The 20,012-nt window shown below is 35.6% G+C and overlaps 2 protein-coding genes across 2 annotated transcripts in view; both read left to right on the top strand.

Moving 5' to 3' along the window:
• Positions 1 to 7,470, top strand: part of LOC115977720 (serine/threonine-protein kinase CTR1-like) — a 29,209-nt gene extending 21,739 nt beyond the window's left edge. Inside the window, 5 exon segments of the mRNA XM_031099741.1 lie at positions 1,049 to 1,342; positions 2,920 to 3,518; positions 6,486 to 6,501; positions 6,916 to 6,972; positions 7,288 to 7,470. Of these exon segments, the coding sequence (XP_030955601.1) occupies positions 1,049 to 1,342; positions 2,920 to 3,518; positions 6,486 to 6,501; positions 6,916 to 6,972; positions 7,288 to 7,470 (1,149 nt within the window).
• Positions 7,471 to 10,451: 2,981 nt separating this feature from the next.
• Positions 10,452 to 17,594, top strand: LOC115968383 (mechanosensitive ion channel protein 10). The gene is made up of 5 exons (XM_031087775.1): positions 10,452 to 12,002; positions 12,103 to 12,223; positions 13,011 to 13,304; positions 13,410 to 13,612; positions 16,255 to 17,594. Exons 1-5 carry the CDS (start codon positions 10,597 to 10,599, stop codon positions 16,520 to 16,522), a joined length of 2,292 nt encoding a protein of 763 aa, XP_030943635.1. The 5' UTR covers positions 10,452 to 10,596; the 3' UTR covers positions 16,523 to 17,594.
• The last annotated feature ends 2,418 nt before the right edge of the window (positions 17,595 to 20,012 follow it).

Raw genomic sequence — 20,012 nt, 5'->3', positions numbered from 1 at the left:
TAAGTCATAGATTAAAACCCAAATTGCCCAACAAAAACAACGAAATTTCTCATTTTTTAATCAAATGAAAGCAAACCCAGATTATAAATCAATCAGGACTGCCCAAATTTTGATCGCATAAACACAATAAAGCTAAAAACCCTAGAATATGAAACTAAGATCAAAAACCGAAAAACAAAAGGCAAATAATAGAAAGATTCAGAGAGAGAGAGAGTAGAAACATTGTGGATTTGAAATATCTTTTCCCTAAAAATAAAAAACAAAATAGAATAGAATAGAACATGAAACTGAAACTTACCGACAATTGTGTGGAACTGGAAGATGGAGGGAGATCAGTCTAACAGTAGTGAAGAGGCCTCCCTTAGGTTTATAGAGAAGCAGAGCATCGGTGTAACCCAGATATCAAGTCACGGTCACAAATGCTCTCTATTCTTTATACATCTCTCTCTAGTCTTTATTTATTTAATATAGAGAAGCAGAGCATCGGTTTTAGGGTTTAGAAAAGTTTTATTATTATTATTATTTTTAATATTGTGCTGACGTGGAAAATTGTAGAAGCTTCAAAAGCTTTAGTTATATATATATATATATATATATATAGATAAAGAAGATATATTAACCCCATAAAAAAAAAGAAGCTATATATTAACATAATTATGCCCATGTAAATGATGAAATTTTAGAATATATCTTTAAAGTCATGTTTGGCATTCTTACTATAAAATTTTTAATAACCTCCATTTCTTAATTAGTTAAATTAAAATTTCCTTGTATGTGTGTGTTTGTTTCTCAAGAAAAAAAAAAAAAAAAAAAAAAATCCTTGCAGTGCTTGATTTAGAAATCCCTCATAACCATACACCCTGCCATTGCAATTGACATTCTCCCTAGTTGTCTTATTGGACCAAATATATATATATATATATATATATATATATATATATATATATAATGTTCTTGACAATGTGGCCAGATCTAGTAGCTTTCCTTCCAATTTATATTTCTTCTAGTTACAAAATCATATGTTTTTTTTTTTTTTTCTCATTTAAAGGTAGCCGATTTGGAAAGGGAAATCCAAAGCCAGAAAGAACATCGGCTCGTGTACAGGAAGAGGATGGAAAGAACACAAGATTATCTAAGGTACTGTCTCCAAATAGCACAAGAGAATGGATTCTTGCACCTTATTATAAACAACAAAAATGATCAACAAGAAGGTGTTCTTTACTCCAATATTGTTAGTACTAGTCCTCTACCTCTAATGCCAACTCCTGTGCATCAAAATTCCGACTTAGCAGCAATCATTAATCAAGCCAAGCTAAATGGATGGTACATTGATCCAAATGAGGTCAGTCTCTCAAATCAGTGGCGGCCACGTTAGAGTCAGGGTGTTCCCAGGAACACCCTGACTTGAAAAAAAAAAATTTATATATAATAATTAAAAAAAAAATTATTTGTTTATCCTTAAAAAAAAAAATAGGAACACCCTTAAGAAAATGAGGAACACTCTCAAATTAAAAAAAAAATTATTTGTTTTACTTTTAAGAAAAGAAAAAAAAAAAGCCCAAAAAAATTTTGAACTAAAATTTGGAAAAAAAAAAACAAAAAAACAAAAACTTTGTACCAGTGCAAGCCCACAAAAAAGCACAACATCAAACCAAAACGTAAAACAAACCCAATCTAAACAAAAAAAAAAAAAAAAACCCAACAGATGGTAAACAGTAAAGCAAACCCACAGATTCTAAAAAAAAAAAAAAAACTAAAACCCAATATACACTGCAAATCACTCAATCAGAAACCTCAAATCACTAATCAGATATCACTAAAGCAAACTTAGAGACAAAAACGTCAACAGAGCAATGCAGCCAACAGATGGATTGGGCATCGCCACATCGGGATTCGGGCATCAGAGATCACTCACTAGATCGGATCGGAGATCGCCGATCGATCACGTCACTCGACGCTCGGCTCTATCACGTCGCTTGCTCCGTCGCTTGGCTTGCTCCGGTGCTCCCTCAAGGTATTTCATAACTTCTCTCTCTCTCTCTCTCTCTCTCTCTCTCTCTGAAAAATTGAGGCTCTCTTTATTCTTTTAAGACTTTAAAAGTTAACTTTAATAATTTATCTGATTCTTTTGAATAATTGTGATTGGCTCAGCTTATCTTTTAACTTTATTAATATTTTGACTCTGTTCTTGACTTTTTCATTTTGGCATTATCCGTGTGTTGGTGTTGGTGAGATACAATTAATTGTTTTATTGTGATTTGTGATTGTGAAATTTTCTGATTGGCAATTGGTTCTTGTGATGGGGTTTGTCTCATTGTCTATTGAGTGGGGTGGGGGTGGATGGGTCATCACATGGGATCGGGTGAGGAATTTGAATTGGGGGAAGTAAATGCACATGGTGCAACTAATAAACAATAATTTAATTAATCAATAATTAATTAAGGGAAGCAACTAATAAACAATAATTAATAATTTAATTAATCAATATATTATAAAAGATAAACAAATTAAATTATTTTAGGCTAAATAATAATTAATAATTTTATAATTAATGAAACAATAATATAACAAATTATAGTTTATAAAAGACAACAAATTAATGAAACAACTAAACAATAATATTTAATAATTTTATTAATATTTCAAATCAACTTATAGTTTATTGTTTATTCTTTTGCTAGAATTATGGACAAATATTTGATAAAAAAACTACATACCCAAGATTAATCTACTTGATGATGGCTTTGGCCTTTGGATCTTTCAACTAAAAAAAAAAAAAAAAAATTAGGAACACCCTGGGAAAAATTCCTAGAGTCGCCACTGTCTCAAATGGAAGCTTCTTTCATTTACTTGTACGTACTTATTAACTAACGATTTTCTTTATTGACCCTTTACATCTATAACAAATAATTGGTACAGATTGAATTGCAAGAAAAGCTAGGACAGGGAAGTACTGCGGATATTTACAGAGGAACTTGGCATGGACTTGATGTTGTGGTGAAGTGTCTAAACCCTAATTATTTTCAGACTTTGAATGGGAACGGTGTGTCATTTTTTGCTCAAGAGCTCAACACCTTATCAAGGCAACGCCATCCATTTGTGCTTCATCTAATGGGCGCGTGCCTTGAACCCCCAAAGCATGGGTGGGTGGTAACAGAGTTATTGGGCATGACACTGAAGGAATGGCTACATGGACCAGGTAAGAGGCGGAAAGAGAGGATGGTTCCCCTTCCTCCAATTGAAGAGAGGTTAGCTCGGGCATTGGAGATTGCTCAAGCAATGCAGTATCTCCATGGAAAAAAGCCTAAGGTTATTCATCACAACTTGAAGCCTAGCAACATTTTCTTGGATGATTCCATGCACGTGAGAGTAGCAGATTTTGGTCATGCCAGGTTCTTGAATGAAGAGGAGATGGCGCTCACTAGTGAAACAGGCAAGAACCTATATCATTTTTGCACCATATTCCTCTTGGGAGCATTGTAATAAGGGTTATGCTAACCAGTGTCCTTAAAGCATTGGTTAACATTTCAATTAAAGAAAGTTTTTATGAGAAAAAAAAAAAAAATTCGCAATTAATGTTTTGATAGCTTTTTTCATTTTCCATAAAAGTGATGTTAAAATTTTCTTAAAATTGATTATTAATCAATGTTCTAAGGGCACTTGTTAGTATTTTCCTTATAATAAAACCATTAAGATTACATAATCAATATTAGTCAAACACTCTAATTAGTTTGTTGAATAACATAAACGAATATCTAATTATCCAACTTAATTTCTAGTTACACACTTACACTATCATAGAGCTTAAAATTATGTATAGTTCTATGATGTTATTCTCAAAGCGAGGGCCGATATTAGGGGTGGCAAATGGGTGGGTTTGGAGTGGGCATAATTGGGTTGGGTATATAAAACCCATTTACCCATTAAAACTCATTTAACTAATTGCTTCTAACCCAAATCCAACCTAAACCAATTATTATGGATAAACCCCAACCCACCCAATTATTCAATTATCAAAATTACCAAAATGCCACTAAAGTGAAAATGACCAAAGTACTCTAAAATCTTTAAAAATGACAAAAATACCTCTAAATCTAAAATTACCAAAATACCCCCCCAAACCTAAAAAATGACCAAACTACCCCCGAAACCTAAAAAATTACCAAAATACCCCAGAAACCCAAAAAATGACCAAAATACCTCCGAAACCTCAAAAATGACCAAAATACCCTCGAAAGCCAAAAAATTACCAAAATACCCCTAAAACCCAAAAAATGACCAACATACCCCCAAAACTTGAAAATTACCAAAATACCACCGAAACCTAAAAAACGACCAAAATACCATTGAAACCCAAAAATTACCAAAATACCCCCGAAACCCAAAAAATGACCAACATACCCCAAGAAACCTAAAAATTACTAAAATACCCTTGAAACCTAAAAAATGACCAAAATACTCCCGAAACCAAAAATTACCAAAATACCCTTGAAACCCACAAAATGACCAAAATACCCCCAAAACCAAAAATTACCAAAATACCACCAAAACCCCCAAAAAATTACCAAAATACCCCTAAAACCTAAAAAATAACCAAAATACCACAATAACCTAAAAATTACCAAAATAATCACAAAACCTACAAAATGACCAAAATACCCCCAAAACCAACAAAATGACCAAAATACCCCTAAAACCTAAAAATTACCAAACTAATCACAAAACCTACAAAATGACCAAATACCCCCAGGAATCCAAAAAATGACCAAAATACCCCCGAAACCAAAAAATTACCAAAAAACCCCCCGAAACATAAAAAATGACCAAAGTACCCTTGAAACCCAAAAAATGACCAAAATACCCTCGAAACCTAAAAATGACAAAAATACCCCCCAAAACCCAAAAAATATCCAAATAACCTCCGAAACCTAAAAATGACAAAAATACCCCCAAAACCCAAAAAATGTCCAAAATACCCCCGAAACTTAAAAAATTACCAAAATAATCTCAAAGGCTAAAAATTAACCAAAATAACGCCGAAACCTAAAAATGACCAAAATACCCCTGAAACCTTAAAAATGGCCAAAATAACTCTGAAGCCTAAAAATTGACCAAAATAACCTAAAAACCAAAAATTGATCAAAATACCCTCAAAACCTAAAAAATGATCAAAATACCCTCGAAACCTAAAAATTAACTGAAATACCCCCTGAAACCTTAAAAATGACCAAAGTACCCCTGAAACCTAAATATGACCAAAATAACCCCTAAACCTTAAAATGACCAAAATGTCCTCGAAACCTAAAAAATGACCAAAATATCTTGAAACCTATAAAATGCAAAAATGCCCCTTAAACCTATAAGTCAATAAAAATACACCCTAAACCTAAAAAATTACCCAAATCCCCCCCTAAAAAAAAAAAAAAATGACCAAAATACTCCCTAAACAAAAAAATGACCAAAATACCCTCTAAACCTAAAAATGAGTACGATACCTCGGAAACCTAAAGAATGATTGAAATATCCCAAAAACCTAAAATGTTATTAAACAACCTCCAAAACCTAGAAAATTACAAAAAAGGGCCCCAAAATCTAAAAGTTAATGAAACACCCCTAAAACCTAAAAAATTAGTGACAATCCCTCAAAACCTACAAAATGACTAAAATACTCTTAGAATCTTTAATTTAACGAAAATACCCTCGAAACATCCAAAATACCCCAAACCCCTATTTTGGTAATTTTAGAGGCTTCAGGTGTATTTTGTTCATCTTATAGGATTAGTGGTATGTTGGTCATTTTAGATATTTTGAGGGGTATTTTGGTCGTTTTATAGGTTTAGAGGTATTTTGGTCGTTTTAGAGGTTTAGAGGTATTTTGGTCGTTTTAGGGGTTTTAGGGTATTTTTGGTAATTTTAGAGGTTTTAGGTTTTTTGTGGCCATTTTAGAGGTTTTGGGTTTATTTGGGTCATTTCAAAGGTTTAGGGGTATTTTCGTCATTTTATAGGTCTGAGGGTATTGTTGTCATTTTTTAGGTTTCATGGGTATTCTGGTAATTTTTTAGGTTTCAGAGGGATTTTGGTCATTTTTTGGATTTCAGGGGTATTTTGGTAATTTTTAGGTTTCGGGGGGTATTTTGGTAATTTTTTGGGTTTCGGGGGCATTTTGGTCATTTTTTGGATTTCAAGGGTATTTTGGTATTTTTTAGGTTTTGGGGGGTGTTTTGGTCATTTTTTGGGTTTTGGGGGGTATTTTGGTCATTTTTAGGTTTTGGGGGTATTTTGAGTTTCAATGGTATTTTGGTCATTTTGTAGGTTTTGAGGTTATTTTGGTAATTTTTAGGTTTTGGGGTATTTTGGTCATTTTTAGGGTTTTGGGGGTATTTTGGTAATTTTTAGGTTTCAAAGGTATTTTGATCATTTTTTGTGTTTTGGGGGGTATTTTGGTCATTTTTTGGGTTTCGGGGGTATTTTGGTCATTTTGTAAGTTTTGGGGTTATTTTGGTAATTTTTAGGTTTAGGGGGTATTTTGGTCATTTTCAAGTTTTAGGGGGTATTTTGGTCATTTTTTAGGTTTCGGGGGTATTTTGGTCATTTTGTAGGTTTTGGGGGTTATTTTGGTAACTTTTAGGTTTTAGGGGTATTTTGGTCTTTTTATTAGATTTTAGGGGTATTTTGGTCATTTTTAGGTTTAGGTGTTATTTTGGTCATTTTTTAGGTTGAGGAGGTATTTTGGTAATTTTAGTGGTTTTGGGGCATTTTAGAGTTGGGTGATCTGTAGAAATGATAGTTGGATCATAATTGGGTTTAATTGGGTACCCAATTAAAACCCAATAAATATTAATGTTAATTGGGTTTAATTGGGTTAATACCCATTTAACCCAATTAATAATTGGGTGGGTTTGGATCTCATTTAAGTGGGTGGGTTTGGGTGGGCAATATCCATACATTGAGACAAATTACACTCCCACAAGGGTAAATCAACTCATCTATCTAGACTACCTTATTAAGTATATAGAGAAATTGTCAAACTTACGATAGTATTATTCAAACAATTGATTTGGTATTAGAGTATGAGGTTGGCTTCAATTCTTTGTCTTCACTTTACCTCCCATTATATTTTCATTAGCAGTGACCCACATGTGAAGGAGGAGTGTTAGATCACTGATAGGATGACTTATCATTATTGTCATTATTTTCTTGTGCTTTGGACTTTATCAACATGATAACAATAAAGAATAATCATATTAATCATTTTACTAACATACACTTGTCTTGATTCTACATTAGATTGCCATGGAGGTTGCAGAGGGTAAGCTAAGGCTAACACTTCCTAAGGACGATGGTCAACTTAAAGGGCCCATCGACCTCATTTGCCTTTCATGGGATGGGGGTGCTTATAATAGACCATCCTTCACAACAATTACTTGTAATCTGAGGACAATTCAAAGCAGTCTTTTAAGAACTGTTTAGTTTGATATTCTTATGTACTCATTTTAGAGTTCTAGTAGTATGTCCAAAAGTATAGTCTTAGCCAGTTGGAAAAATGACGAGTGAAATTGAACTTATTTATTGTAGATGTCAGTTTGTTCAATTAAAAATATCTCTTATCGTCAAATAAAATTTCTATGGTTAAATCTGAAATACAATAAGGAAGAGGGTGTCTATAGAATGTTGAGATGGCAAAAATTTTGAAACTAATGTATTTGTTGTAGGTGAAGGTGAAATTAATTACCGTGAGTTTATGTAAAATAGAAATACAAAATGATCAATCACACAAAGAATATAAATATTTATGTGGTTCAATTTTAGTCCTAGGTATGTACACGAGTGATTTGAAGTAGAAAGCTTCATTATGAAAATAAGGAGATTATAATGATAGCGCAAAAAGCTCTCTCACAAAACCTTGACCCTAAATACACCTAAATTTATTACACTTTTAATTAAGAAAGGCCACGGTTAGCTGTGTATGTATAAATCCAAACTTGGCTTGTGATGCAAGGTGGCTTTGTTCCCATATCATAATAAAAAATTAGGATTCGAAATATGAGCTGTGTTAATAGACATACAAAGGGATTTAATTTAAATTCAAGCCCAAGGTAACAAATCTCTGTCTGGCTTGACTTGGATCAAACCTCAAACAAAAACGCTTCCACCGTTCCCAGTTCCCACCAAAGCCTTTAGAAGACAACCATAGACTACAAACACTTTTTTAGTTCAAGCAATGCTTGAACTTGTGCAAAGGAATCATGTTAGTCATCAAATTTGCTGGATTATTTGGTATGGCTACCTTTTAACTCTAATGCTCTGCCTAGCTAATGGACGAGCCCCAGTTAAAAAGGATTCAATCTCTTATGTTGGTACGTTTTTTTTTTTTTTTTTCATTTTCCTGAGCATGTTTATGTAAGCTCGATGATGAAGGAGAGATGGATATGAAGTCAATCTAGCAAAAGTTAAAAAAATCAAATCCACAATCTGACCAGTTGCCTATAATGGGTTAGTTTGCCGACTTACTTGGGTCCATACAATACAAGGGCCTTGTTTTTTTTTTTTTTTTTTTGAACTAAGTCGATATAAGGGCATTATTTTAAGATAGCTTATAGTAGAACTAATTCTAGTTATTAATTAGTGGGTCGACCCAATAAAGGAGAAATAATGGACTAAAGTGGACTCACCACGTATTTAGCAAGCCTTAGATGAGGGTGACCCAGGTGGCATGCTTGCAAACCAAAATTTTTAATATAATAATAATCAAATAAATTAGATGGGACTAACTCACTTGAGGACCCATGACCTACTTTTGGTTCAAAGACCTAACAGGAAAAAGAAATATTTATATTAATTATAGTAAGGCCTTTATACTAGTAGTATGATATGTGTTGCGTACTTTTATAGAAATCAATATTTAAAAAAATAAAAATAAAAAAAAGAAGAAGAAGAAGAAGAGGAAGAAGAAGAAGAAAAAAAGATGGGAGGAGATCAGGAGAAAAGAAGAAAGAAACAAAAGGAAATTGGGCCACGTCTATATAAAGAAAAATGATCCAGTACTTTAAACACAAGTCCAAATGAAAGAAGTGAATTTGGTATTACATTACATCACCAATGGTTTTGAACAAAAATAGTTGTTAGAAATTTGCTTCTTCACGCTAATTAGAAATTAGTGGTACTAGTTTAGTTTCTTAATGGGCTCAAGTGAATTTATAGAGGCATGCGGTTTTAGTAATTTCCTACTCTTCCTCTCCTTTTTGTTAGTAGTTCTTTAATTATAAGAAATCAAGATCTGAGCTTATTATTAAAGTCTCCTTTTCTTGGCATAAGCTGTATAACCAATTAACCATCCTTTGCCTTCTCAAAAAAAGAAAAAATGAAAAACCATCCTTTGCCCTTCCTCAGTTCCCCATGCTCTCAATTTTCACACTATTTTTCCGTTGTTGACATTTATTCTGGTTTTCAAGTTCAAGCAATATAATTATCACTGTACAAATGTATAGTACTACTACTACAGAGAAAAGAAGAATGATATGGAACAAAAAACATCCTCTTCATCTTACATTTTCATTACATTTATTAATTTAATAAATCTCTGTGTTGTCAGCATTATTCATTTCATATCTGGCTTTGTTTTGTCACCAACCATTAAATCAACCCTATTATTATTATTATTATAGGTAATAGGCTACTTGACTTCCCTTTCGTAACTTTCGTTGCATACATTTTCGTTTATCCAAAACATAACGTTCCCCAGACCCCAGGCCTCTTTCTCTTCTATTTATATTATAGCAAAAATTTCCCCTACCGTTACTGATGAGTGTACTGTGTCCTAGTCTAGTTTAGTACCATACCATTTTACATACCAATTTTTATTTTACCATACAACATTTTAAAATAATATATTTATATAATAAAAAATATAACCCAATATCCAAATAAAAACCCAAAACTCAATAATATATATATATATATATATATATATAAACTATCTTGCTACAGTATCATCATAAAAGTAAAATGATCCTGTAGTTAAATGGTAAAATTTTTTAGAATTGAAAGTACAGTTAATGCAATATTTATATGGTTTGATGCTAAATTTTAGCATATTTGGAGTTTTAGCATGTGAAATACTGATGGCTAAAGTCGATTCATTCTTTCGGGTAGAGATAAGATGCCAGTAGTAGTACTATTTTAGTAGCACCTTTAAAAAAAAAATTATGTTATTTGTATAAATATATTAGTGATTTAATTTTTGGCGCGAAAGCGAAATTAAATTAAAAAGCTCTTTAAAGATTTGCATTGCTTGCCGGTGGTGCTGATTTTGTGAGAGAGTACCTACTGACACTGAGTCAATTTAGAGAATCTCATTTCTTAAATTAAAGATCTGAAAATAAAATTAAAAAAAGTGTATGCATGTATCTTTTGTTTCTTTATTTAGGTTTGGTTATTTCTTTCTGACACTTTTATTACTAGCTACTTATTTTATTATTATTACTATTATTTTTTGGTTTTGGAGCTCTAGCCTTGAATTGACTAGATGGTGAGTAAGAGAGAAGTTTGCAGTTGCAGGTCTAAATCACAAGTCTTAGTTTAATTTGCTCTAAATTCATGGCAGAGACAGAGAAGCAAGTGGTTGTGGAAATCCCTATCCCAGGCGAAGAAGAAGAAGTAGTAAAAGAGTCTTCTTCGAATTCGAAACCCATTAAAATAATAGACGCATCAGCAAAAGCAAAAGGGTCACCGGAGATCTCTAGCTGGTACAGTCCCACCAACACAAACACTTCCAAGCCTCCCAAAGTCCCCACCACTACCACCACCAATGTCAATGACAACCTTACACGCAGACGTTCTCTTGCAAGGTCTGTTTATTCCAAACCCAAATCAAGATTTGGGGAACCATCTTATCCTCTATTATTAACTCCAAATGACCACAACAACAACAAGGGTTTGCATTTGCAAGAACAATTACAAACTGAGACTTCTCCTAATAATTCCTTCAGTATGGCCACAGCCATGGCGTCCCCTAATAATAAGTCTGCCAGACCTGTCTCCATCACTCCTAAGACGCCCCTCATGTCGTCTCCGGGGGATGATGATCAGGATGAAGAGATTTACAAGAAAGTTGTTTTGAGTAAAGAGAAGCATAGGAGACTAAAGACTAAGGTTTTGATTGAGCTAACTGTGTTTGTATGCATTTTGGTGTGCCTGGTGGCTAGCTTAACTCTTGAGAGGTTGAAGAATTTCATGGTGTGGGGTTTGGAGTTTTGGAAATGGTTCGTCCTTGTCATGGTCATCTTCTCGGGAATGTTGGTTACCAAATGGTTTATGCATCTGATTGTGTTCTTGATTGAAATGAACTTTTTGCTTAGGAAGAAGGTGCTCTATTTTGTTCATGGATTGAAGAAGAGTGTTCAAGTCTTTATTTGGTTGGGATTGGTTCTTCTTACATGGGTATTTCTCTTCAATGGCGGGGTTCAGCGGTCGAAGATTGCCACCAAGATTTTGGATTATGTGACATGGACTCTTGTTTCCCTTCTCATTGGGGCGTTTTTATGGCTATTAAAGACATTATTGCTGAAGATCTTAGCGTCCAAGTTCCATGTGAACACCTTCTTTGATCGAATTCAGGAATCAATCTTCCATCAGTATGTTTTGCAGACCCTTTCGGGGCCTCCGCTGATATTGGAGGCTGAGAGGGTTGGGAGATCACCGAGCACTGGTCAATTGAGTTTTAGGAGTACGAAGAACAAGAAAAAGAGCAAAGGTGGGAAGGAGAAAGAGGTAATTGATATGGCAAAGCTTCATAAGATGAAACAAGAGAAGGTTTCTGCTTGGACAATGAAGGTGTTGGTTGATGCAGTGATGAGTTCAGGGCTGTCGACAATCTCAAATGCACTAGATGAAAGTGTTGATGATGGAGGTGGTGAGCAGATGGATAAGGAGATTACAAATGAGATGGAAGCAACTGCCGCCGCCTATCACATTTTCATGAATGTTGCTGAGTCTGGTTCCAAGTGAGATTTACCTTTTATAGAAGTTTTGTAATGTTGTTGTATCCTTTCCTCTCTATGTTATTGTTTGGCTAGTTTCTCAATATCTTATATCTATGAGTAGGTACATAGATGAGTACGACTTCTTGAGATTCATGATCAAGGAAGAAGTGGATCTTGTGTTTCCACTGTTTGAAGGAGCAGATACAGGAAGGATTGACAGAAAAGCTCTTACATATTGGGTGGTAAGACTTTTTCTTTTTATATTAATAAATCTTCACTTTAGTTTGCAGTTTTATGCTGTCTTCTGAATCTCTTTACCCATAGCACGCTTTTAGTCACTTGTCACTGGGTTCTATTGCTTAGTCATTAAGGAATGCAATTCTGAAACTGTAGAACATTTTTCATCCTGCATAATTTGTGAAAAAGCATAGAAGAAGCATAATGTAATGACCAAAGAAAAAAGAGAGACTAATAACCTATGCATGTGTAAAGTTTCAAATTTGCTTCTGTTTTCCTTCATCGATTATGTGACCATAGAGAGCAAACAACATTCTGAATTTTCTGGTGCATTTAGTCAATTGTTTTTCAATTTTGAAAATGCAGGACGGGAAGAGAGGTTGGGCCTTGGTGCGATGGTAAGTGTCTTCACCCAAAAGTGACTGATCATGAGTTCAAGTATGAGAATCAACCTCTTCAAAAGAAATAATAAAAACATAATAAAAAATAAAATTGGGGTGTAAGGCTGCTTACCAATCACCTCTCCCAGACCTTGCAAAGTGGAATCTTTGTGCACTAGGTATGACATTTTCAAGACGGGAAGAACCATATCATAATCATGAATCAGGGTCAGTTGTTGCAATGTGGGGTTGCTGAAGGTTTTCTCTACATGGGTTTTTACTAAAAATAAACTTGATTTTGAAATATATAAAAGGCAGTGGACAAATTTATGTATGTTACTAACTGTAACAAAGATGGAAAACTCTGTTTGGTTCATGGAATGCTCTTTCGTTAACATTTGTGATCGTGCAGGTGAAGATCTACAAGGGCCGCAAAGCACTAGCACATGCTCTAAATGATACAAAAACCGCTGTGAAGCAGTTAAACAAACTCGTGACTGTGATCCTGATTGTTGTGACTGTTATCGTGTGGCTTCTCTTGATGGAAATTGCAACAACAAAAGTTCTTGTCTTCTTCTCATCACAGCTTGTCGTGGCAGCTTTTATGTTTGGAAATACCTGCAAGACTATATTTGAAGCTATTATATTTGTATTTGTAATGCATCCATTTGACGTTGGTGATCGCTGTGTCATTGATGGTGTTCAGGTAATCTATAAGGAAACTTTATTTTTTTTAATTTAATTTTTATTTTATCTTTAATAAAGTTCATCTTGTGTGGGTTGGGTTACTTCATTAACTGATAATTGACAGATGATGGTTGAAGAGATGAACATCTTAACAACAGTCTTCCTGAAACTCAATAATGAAAAGGTGTACTATCCAAATTCAGTTTTGGCCACAAAACCCATCAGTAATTACTATAGAAGCCCTGATATGGGGGATTATGTTGAATTCTCAATTGATTTTGTGACACCAATAGAGAGGATTGGGATGCTGAAAGATAAAATAAAGATGTAAGTTTACTAAACCGTTGCTTTTCCTTTCCTTTTATGTAATAATGCAATTATGAAAGACTATTATAATTGTTGCAAATTCGTGTCTTTATGCTTAATGGCTTTTAAAGGATAATTGGGAGAAACAGATACTTTTTGGGCCATATTCTGGTACAATTCACACCCCCCCCCCCCCCCCCAAACACCCAAAAATGAACAAGGAATTTTATTAGAACAAGCCAAAAACAGCAAAATTACAACAGCAACAGTTGGAGCTACAAACTAGAGACCAGACTCCAACTCCTAGCGAAACAACCCATAGCTCCTCAAGCAAAAATGTTACAAGTTAAATATCATTATTTACTACAGACTGGGAATTCCACAATATCAACACAAGTTTATTTTTAGATTGGATGTTGCAGGTTCTTATGGGGTGAGTTTATGGAAATATAATAGAAGTGGCTGGTCTATTTTTTCTTGCCATATTCAGTTTGAGGTTGGAAATGGATCAAGAGTGAAATTCTGGTCTGATGTTTAGTGTGGGGTCAGCCCCTTGAAAGTGAACTATCCAGAATTATTTAGAATTAGTAGGGCAAAAGAGGCTTATGTTGCTGACCATATGAAGTTCACTAATGGGGTCCTTTTTTGGGATTTGGTATTCTTGCGTGCTATTTAGGATTGGGAATTGGCATCCTTGTCTAATTTTATGGATGTTATATATGGTATTGGGGTATGAGTGAGGATAAGTTGTGTTGAAAATTTTCCAAGAGAAAGGGATTTGAGGTGAGTAGCTTTTATCATACTCAGATGGGTGTTTGTGAACAATCACTCCCTTGGAGGAGTATTTGGAAGACAAAGGTCCCTTGCAGAGTAGCGTTTTTTGTTTGGATAGCAGCTTTGGGAAATATTTTGACAATTGATAATTTACACAAGAGGAAGATGTGGATTTTGGATTGGTTTTACATGTGTAAAAGCAGTGGAGAATCAATAGATCATCTTTTTACTACATTGTTTTATTGCATTTGAGCTATGGTCTATAGTGTTCACCTTGTTTGGTATTTATTGGGTAATGCCAAAGACTGTGCTGTATGGGTGTAAGTCCTGTGGTGTGTGCAAGTGTTGATGTGTGTGCAGTGCAAGTGCTGAAGAGGTGCAGCGCAAGTGCTGAAGAGGTGCAGGATTGAAGCTGTGCACGTGCTAAGGCTGTGCTGAGCTGGAGGCAGTTAAAGGCTGAGCTGAGCTGGAGTTAGTTAGGTAGTTATTGTGATTAGTTGTTATGCAGTTAGTGGATGAATCAGATTGTATAAATAGATTAGGGAATGAATTGTAGGGACCATATGTGGAATGTATAAACTTGCTCTTCTTTTCCCTTATTTCTTCCTTATCTCTTTTTTTCTTTCTTGTTCCTTCCTTTAGCTCTGTTCTTTAAGTTCTTGGAGACCTAGTTTCCCTCGAAGAAACTACCAAAGTGTTCTTGATTTCAGTCATAATGGTGTTATTTGGATGGCTGTCCCTCATTGCTTGATGTGGTGCATTTGGCGGAAGAGAAACAACCGGTGCTTTGAGGATTCAGAAAGGACAGTAGCTAATCTAAAACTTTTCTTCTTAGAATGACGACTGATTGGATGTCCATTGTTGCAAGCCATTCCATTATTTTCAATCTGTGATTTGATGGATGTTTGTAACTTATGTACTTGATTGTTATGATCCCCAAATGTATACGTCATGTATACTTGGGTGATTCTTTTTATGATTTGAATAAATTTTACATTACTTATCAAAAAAAGAAGTTCACTTCCTTCAATTCTTGCTCTGACTTCGCACTTTATTGCATCAGCCATGTCCTACTTAGTTATTGATATTTTCTTGGTGAATGATGGCACTTCTTTGTTGCCAAATGTGATAAATAGCAGCTTCCAAATTCAGTTGACAAATTACAGCCATAAGGCTCTTTTCCTTCAAATTGTTCTCACCCCAATTAGTGACCATCTCACATTCAAGTTCAGGAACTTCAATGATGCAGCTATGCATCAATGTTCTCCAAAATTCCTAATTCTCTTAAAAAATGAACACTCAAAGAAAAGATGACTTCCTACTTTCCATCCTTATATGAATAAAACACAAATTGCACCACAATTGAATCCGTGCTTTACCATTCTATCTCTTGTTGATAGGCTATTCTTCATTGCTAAACAACAAACAAATGCATAGTCTTGGTATTGCTTTTGAAAACTAGACTAGTTTCTGTGAATTGAATTTTGTGTCAAAATGTACAGAGGATTGGCTTTATTTAAGATCTTGAGTTTGTTTTTGTTGAAATATTGGGTTTATGTTGATGTAGTGGCCTAAGAGGCTTAGTTATGTTGTAAGCCCATATTGGGCTAACCCTAGCTTCTAGTCTCTATTTACACCCTATTAAGAATTCATTGTAATTGTTGACTTGAGTATACGGTAAAGATTAGCTACTAGGGCTTTATTTTGTGGATGTAGGCAGTTGGCCGAACCACGTAGTCCCTTATGTTCTTCTCTCTTTCTTTCTTTCTTCCATTTTTCTTTATATTATTTTATTCTCGTCATTAACAGTTTTTATACTACTATTTATTCCATAAATATGTACAACTCTTTTGCCTCAATCTTCTCCCAATTTGCTTTTGTTTGGTCAGGTACCTGGAGAAAAATCCACAACACTGGCATCCTAACCACAATGTGTTGGTGAAGGAGATTGAAAATGTGAATAAGATAAAGATGGGTCTCTACGTCTTTCACACAATGAACTTTCAAGATTTTGGAGAGAAGAACAGGCGAAGAACTGAATTAGTTATTGAAATTAAGAAAATATTTGAAGAGCTTAATATCAGATACAATCTCCTGCCCCAAGATGTTCATCTTCTCCATATTGGGTCCGAAACAACAAATGCAGCCAACAAATGATTATTGCTCATTGCTTCATATGCCTTTGATAATCTGCAAGTATGTTCCTGTTCTTCCTCTCCCTTCTGATGAGATGAACTAGGTTTTTTGAGATTATCATGTCAGTTTGCCATTTCAGCCCACATTATGTTAGAGTTTCAATTCAGATCTACATTATATATCTGGGACTTGAGTTACCAGCTTTCCATTTGCATCCCATTGCCACTGCTTCCAATTATTCTAAATCCATGGATTTTTTAATGTGAATATTCATATACACAAACAAGCTGAGCATAGTCTAACCCTGGGCAAGTAGAGCTGGGTTTGGTCAAGTTTATATAGATTCCAAGCTAGAATCAAACTTTGCAATACCACAAAACTTTTCTCACTTGACTTGACCTGGCTTGTTTTATCTGACAAGCCTGTGACTGAATCTCAAATTTGAGCTCATGCTTGAGCCTGGCACAAGCAAAGCATATGTTAAATTATTAGCTTAATATAGTCATATGAAGGCTGATGCATCAAACCGGCTGATCTCAAGCTCAAGTTCATTAATTACATAAACCTCATTCAAGCTTGAGCTCATCTCATCTATTAAATCATTTGAGTTACGCAACGACAAGCCTCCAACTGACTTGAGCTGAAGTGGCTGGCTAGTGGCATGGCTCATCTGAGGCCTTACTAATCCGTATTATGAAAAGCCCTTGCTCACTCTGGATTTAGAATTAATGTTGAAATTTCTGCAGGATACTTTTTTTTTTTTTTTTTGAGGAAAGCTGCAGGATACATTTTACATTTTATTCAAGGCCATTGTGGACCTTCTGTTTGGATAGGACCTCTTCAAACAAGGTATTGGGTAAACAGTAAGGAGTAGAATTACTGGAACAGATCACTGTATATATATTTTTTAGCTCGAAGTCAATGTAGTCTCGAAAGTTGCTGGACAGTATATTTGTGGTGTGTGTGCGTCTGTTTTATCTTATGGAACTTCATACTCTCAAAAGGCATGTTGAATCAGTGATGAAGTTGAGCAAACTGGACATTATAAATTGGCTGGTTCGTTGAGCCATCTATGCAAGAAGGTGGAGGTGGAGGTGGAGGGTAATATTTATTTTTCTTTCTATATAGTCGAGGGAGATTAAAGGATATTAACCTGTAGGCTAGATAAATGAGTTTTCTAGATGATTTTGAAGCTGGAAAAAGACAGTGGAATGGAATGTATGGATGCTAGTACTTGTAAAATGTTGATATTTAGTGCATGTTTGGGATTGTGGTAGGAAATATATTTTTAATGGTAGAGCTTTTACGAAAAAAAGATAATAGTATGGAAAGGCTGTTAGTAAATCACACTTATAAAAGTGCTTTTTTTTTTTTTTTTTTTTTTTTGAGAATCCAGACCCAAGGGTCACAAATTTTTTAATAAAGGGAAAGGACTACAGAGAGTCACGGTACACAAGAGGAGCTATATCATCAGGTGTGGACTCAATCCACACCTGTAGCTCATTACCAGATTTGGCTTTTTTGGCAAGGTAGTAGGTAACAGAATTGCCTAATCTTTTTACATGAGAGAAAACACAAAAACTAAGGTCATTAGCTAATACAAGGGAATCCTGGATGATATGGCCAAATTCTGAGTTGCTGGTCGTTCCATCCTTAAGGGCCATAACAATCTCAGCATCCCCTTCAATAGAGGCTTCAAAAATGGACATCTCCTTTGCGAATAAGATTGCACTTCTACACGCTAAGGCTTCCACCGTGGCAACTGAACAAGGCAGAGGAATTCTTTCAGCCAAGGCACCGATGACCGAACCTGCAGAATCACGGATAACCATGCCCAATCCAGCAGCACCCATTTCCTTAAAAATTGCCCCATCAAAATTCACCTTGTACGTCGAAGGATTAGGAGGAATCCACCTACTACTACTGCCAGAGACCGAGGGCTGAACCTGACGAGGAATCTGAGCTGAAGAGAAATCATGGAGAAAGGTTGAAGCTTTAGCACGTATTGTACGAAGGTCGATAGAGCAGCCCCCCACACGATCAGAGTTTCTACAATCCCAAATCATCCACAAAATCACAGCTACAAGGTTGATATCAAAACATTCTTTGATCTCAACGACCTTCTCCATGAGGTCAGCAAATGTCATGAATCTATGTTTTAGAAGTCTCTGACCAGCAGCAGTAGCCTCCCAAATGACCCGCAAAGCAGGGCAACTCCACAAGGAGTGTATAGTGTCCTCACAAGCCGACAGGCACCTAGGACAAATGACTGAAGCGACCACTTTGCGTTTCCACAGATTGAGGAGAGTTGGGATAGCTTCGTGAGTTGCTCTCCACAACAAGTGCTTAACCTTAGGGGGGACCAACAAGGACCAAATACCAGACCACATTCTTTTGTTTCGACCCAAGTTGGAACAATTTGGAACAAGGCTCCTGTCAGATTTAGCTAGCATTTGGTAAGCACTCCGAGTGGAGTAGTTGCCTTGGCTTGAATGGAACCAAACTTGAAAATCTGGGACCTAGTTTAGACTCAAAGGCAAACCAACAATGATACTAGCTTCATGGGGAAAGAATTCATGCTTTATCAGATCAGCTTTCCAGGAACGGGAGCCAACATCAATCAGACTGCTCACAGTGGACTCTGGGCCAAGAGAGGAAATTGGGGAAATGACTCTTCTGCGGCTTAGGGTTGGCAACCAATTATCCCCTCGGATTTTGATTGACTTACCATCACCAACTCTCCAAATTGAACCCGACTCAATGACATGTTTGGATTGAAGAATACTTTTCCACGCGAATGAACCTTTGTGGTGACTTGTTGCCTCCAATATTGAGCAATCCGGAAAAAACTTAGCCTTGAAGACCTTGTAGAAAAGGGATTCATCATGATTCATCAACCGCCACACCTGCTTGGCTAGAAGGGCGTCATTAAACTTGTTCAACTCCCTAAAACCCATACCCCCCTCACACTTCGGAAGACACAAGTTTTCCCAACTAATCCAGTGAATGCGCTTCTGCTCACCTTTGTAACCCCACCAAAATTTTCGTATGAGGATTTCAATTTCCTTGATCAACCCTTTTGGGAGCTTAAAACACGACATGGTGTAGGTGGGGATCGCCTGGACAATCGCTTTAACTAAAATTTCCCTTTCGGCTTGGGACAGGAGCTTCTCCTTCCAGCCCTTAAGCTTCTTCCAGATTTTTTCTTTGATGATGCTAAATGATTTCTTTTTGGCACGGCCCACCAGGGAGGGTAGACCTAAGTAATGGTCATAACTTTGAGAGGCTGCCACTCCAAGGAAATTCTTAATACCCTCCCGAGTTTGGGAAGGAGTGTTAGAGCTGAAAAACAAGTTTGTTTTACCCCTGTTAATATTCTGACCCGATGCCTGCTCATAGAGCTGAAGGATTGATTGGATCTTTTCGCATTCTGAAATAGAGGCTCTACAGAAAATGAGACTGTCGTCAGCAAAAAGAAGATGCGAAATCCGTGGGCCTGATTGACAAAGAG

The sequence above is a fragment of the Quercus lobata genome, chromosome 2, assembly GCF_001633185.2.
Source record: "Quercus lobata isolate SW786 chromosome 2, ValleyOak3.0 Primary Assembly, whole genome shotgun sequence".
Classification (NCBI taxonomy): Eukaryota; Viridiplantae; Streptophyta; class Magnoliopsida; order Fagales; family Fagaceae; genus Quercus; species Quercus lobata.
The sequence above is the reverse complement of the archived record's forward strand: the minus strand, read 5'-3'. Positions and strand labels throughout refer to the sequence as shown.

Coding starts and splice junctions, on each gene's coding strand:
- LOC115968383 (XM_031087775.1), top strand. CDS start 10,597: ATGGCAGAGACAGAGAAGCAAGTGGTTGTGGAAATCCCTATCCCAGGC. Junction 12,224..13,010: donor AAGCTCTTACATATTGGGTG/GTAAGACTTTTT, acceptor GTGATCGTGCAG/GTGAAGATCTACAAGGGCCG. Junction 13,305..13,409: donor GTGTCATTGATGGTGTTCAG/GTAATCTATAAG, acceptor GATAATTGACAG/ATGATGGTTGAAGAGATGAA.